At 47.5% G+C, this 2,592-nt stretch overlaps 1 protein-coding gene across 1 annotated transcript; it reads left to right on the top strand.

The window, feature by feature from the left end:
• The first annotated feature begins 751 nt into the window (after positions 1-751).
• On the top strand, positions 752-2,257 carry LOC130888879 (putative sperm motility kinase W). Its single transcript, XM_057792245.1, has one exon. The coding sequence runs from the start codon at positions 752-754 to the stop codon at positions 2,255-2,257; it is 1,506 nt and encodes a 501-aa protein (XP_057648228.1).
• The last annotated feature ends 335 nt before the right edge of the window (positions 2,258-2,592 follow it).

Genomic DNA, 2,592 nt, shown 5'->3' with positions numbered 1-2,592 from the left:
TATGTTCATCAAGGAAAGGAGCCTGCACTTGCTCTGTTCATTGAGCTTATTTGATTGTAGAATCAGGGTAACACTGGCACGGGGATGAGTTCCATGTCTTCCTTTGCTTTCTCTTTCTTTAAGTATATTCTGTGACCCTGGTCTTTATTCTTCTGCAAAGTTTTGAATAATTCAGGGAATCCATGAGCTCTTGGCTGTGCCTTATTTGGAGCTGTTTCTGTTTCCAGTTCAAATTTGTTGTTTATGACTCACGTGTTTGTGTTTTTGTTTTATCTTCATTCAATATTCACACATGTCTAGGAATTCCTTTTATATTTTCTAATATCCTGGAGTATAAAACTGTAACATCCCTGAAAGACCATCTGGACTGTAGTTCTATCAGTTGCAACACTGAGTTTTCTATAATGTAATCTGTATCTGCTCTCTCCTGAGGATATTGCCTTGTGATACATCTATGAAAAGAACTCGCTCCTTCTGTCAGGGATCTCAGGGTTTCCTCTTCATGCCCACTTCACTGATTCCTACTCCGAACTTCCCTATGTCTCCTCATCTACTGCCGTGGGTTTGGGTTCCTCTAGTGTGTTTATATTCTTGAAGAGCATCGTTAGGTCGTTGGTGATGTCTAGATTTTATGACAGAGAACAGAAAGCTATAAACTTCCCGCCTAAAACTGCATTGATTTTTTTTCTTTAGCATTGTGTGACTCTGAAATTTCCCACAAGATAAAGTGGTTGAAATTGATCACAACACCATGGCCAGCAACATGGAAGAGGACATTCTTGAAGAGGATTTCAAGATCTTACTATCCCTAGGTTGTGGCGCGTTCGGGGAGGTGAAGCTGGCCTGCCACCTGCCCACTCAAACACGAGTGGCTGTCAAGGTCCTTGAGAAAACCACCAACAGTGTGGCTGACATCAGCACTGAAGTGAACATCCTTCAGTCTGTAGAACACAGGAACATTGTTCGGTTTTTCCACATGATCGACACACTGACAACCACTTACGTGATCATGGAGTATGTGGCAGGAGAAGATCTGGAGAGCTGCCTCAGGGCACTGGGCTGTCTGAAGGAGGAGGAGGCTCGAGCGATTTTCCGGCAGGTTGTGTCAGCAGTGCACTTCCTCCACCAGAGACGCATCGCACACCGAGACATTAAATTAGAAAACATCCTGGTCGATGCAGCAGGAAATGCAAAGCTTTGTGACTTTGGTATGGCAATTGAAGTCCCAGAGGGGCAGATGTTGGAGGAGATCTGTGGCTCCTTGCTCTATTGGGCCCCAGAGATCTTGGCAAGGAAACCGTATGATGGACTGGCAGGTGACATGTGGAGCCTGGGCATCGTCCTGTACACCCTGGTCACGGGGCATTTTCCATACGTAGAAACCACCCTGGAAGCTATGCACAGGCTCATCACCACCACGATGTGTCCCATTCCTTACCATTTATCAAAACCATGCCATATTATAATTGCAAGATTACTCATGGTCCCCACCTGGTACAGAATGACAATATGCCAGCTTGTGGAACGACCATGGCTGGGCCCCATTCAAGAGCATGTGCCACCTGCCACTAAGGAACTCCTTCCCAGGGTCGTGGAGACTATGTGTACTATCGGCTATACCTGTGAAGAGATTGTTTCTTCCCTAAAGCACAGGGAGCCAAGTAACTTAACAGCCACCATGAATATCATCAAATACAAACTGAGCTGTGGAGATAGCCTTGTGCAAAATAAGACCTGGTTAAATGTGACCCATGCAGCTCCCCTTAGCCTCCCAGTTGCCTTGAAGAGGAGAGCTAGCGAACCAGCTCTTCCTGCTGGGAAGAGTCACTTTCACAAAAAGGGGTTGGGAGAAAGTGTCAAGAGGTGCAGGAGCTGTCCCATGCTCAGGAGACCCTGCAGCCTGGAGGTGATGCCGTGCTCAGGTAACGCAGTTCCAGAAAAAGATGCCTTTGTGGCTGATGTCATCAGCTCTGCTCCAGAGAACACTGCAGTCAACAGGAATTCAGTTGACAGTCTGCCTGGCAATCTCTGCTACCCGGAATCAACTCTGGATGGAACTTTCACGGGGTTTGTGAACATGGGCTTCACAGAGGAACCATCCACGGGGCAAGGCATCCCCAGTGACCAGTCCCAGGTGGCACCCACAACATCTGGATCGAGGCCATTCCGGGGCTGGAAACTGGTGAGGAAGAGAATTTCCCAGGCACTGAGAGCACTGTGCTGCTGCTGCTGCTGCTGCCTGTCCACACCACGGTGAGTCCTGGATCCTTGTGTCAGGGGCTTCAAGAAAAGAGAGGACAGTGGAGACCTACGTGGAGTGCGGTTGGATTGGTCACCCAGAAGGATTCCTCCCTTGTATTTTCACAGTGTTATTTCAATATCATTTATAAATGACAAGTTGAACCCACATAGAAGGCACAGAAATGAAGATGTCTTCCTGTTCATGTAAATACCCGCATGCTGAGCCAGAGGCAGATAGCACAGCATGTGGACCTCAGGGTGGGAAGGAAGGGAGGGGATTTTGGATAAAGGGGACAAAGCTCCAGAATGGAGAAATTGGTAGGGGAACTATGGCACCCAACATTTCTCTGT

This window comes from Chionomys nivalis, chromosome 17 (genome assembly GCF_950005125.1).
Source record: "Chionomys nivalis chromosome 17, mChiNiv1.1, whole genome shotgun sequence".
NCBI classification, from domain to species: domain Eukaryota; kingdom Metazoa; phylum Chordata; class Mammalia; order Rodentia; family Cricetidae; genus Chionomys; species Chionomys nivalis.
Note: the sequence above shows the minus strand (reverse complement) of the source record. Positions and strands in the feature narration are given on the sequence as shown.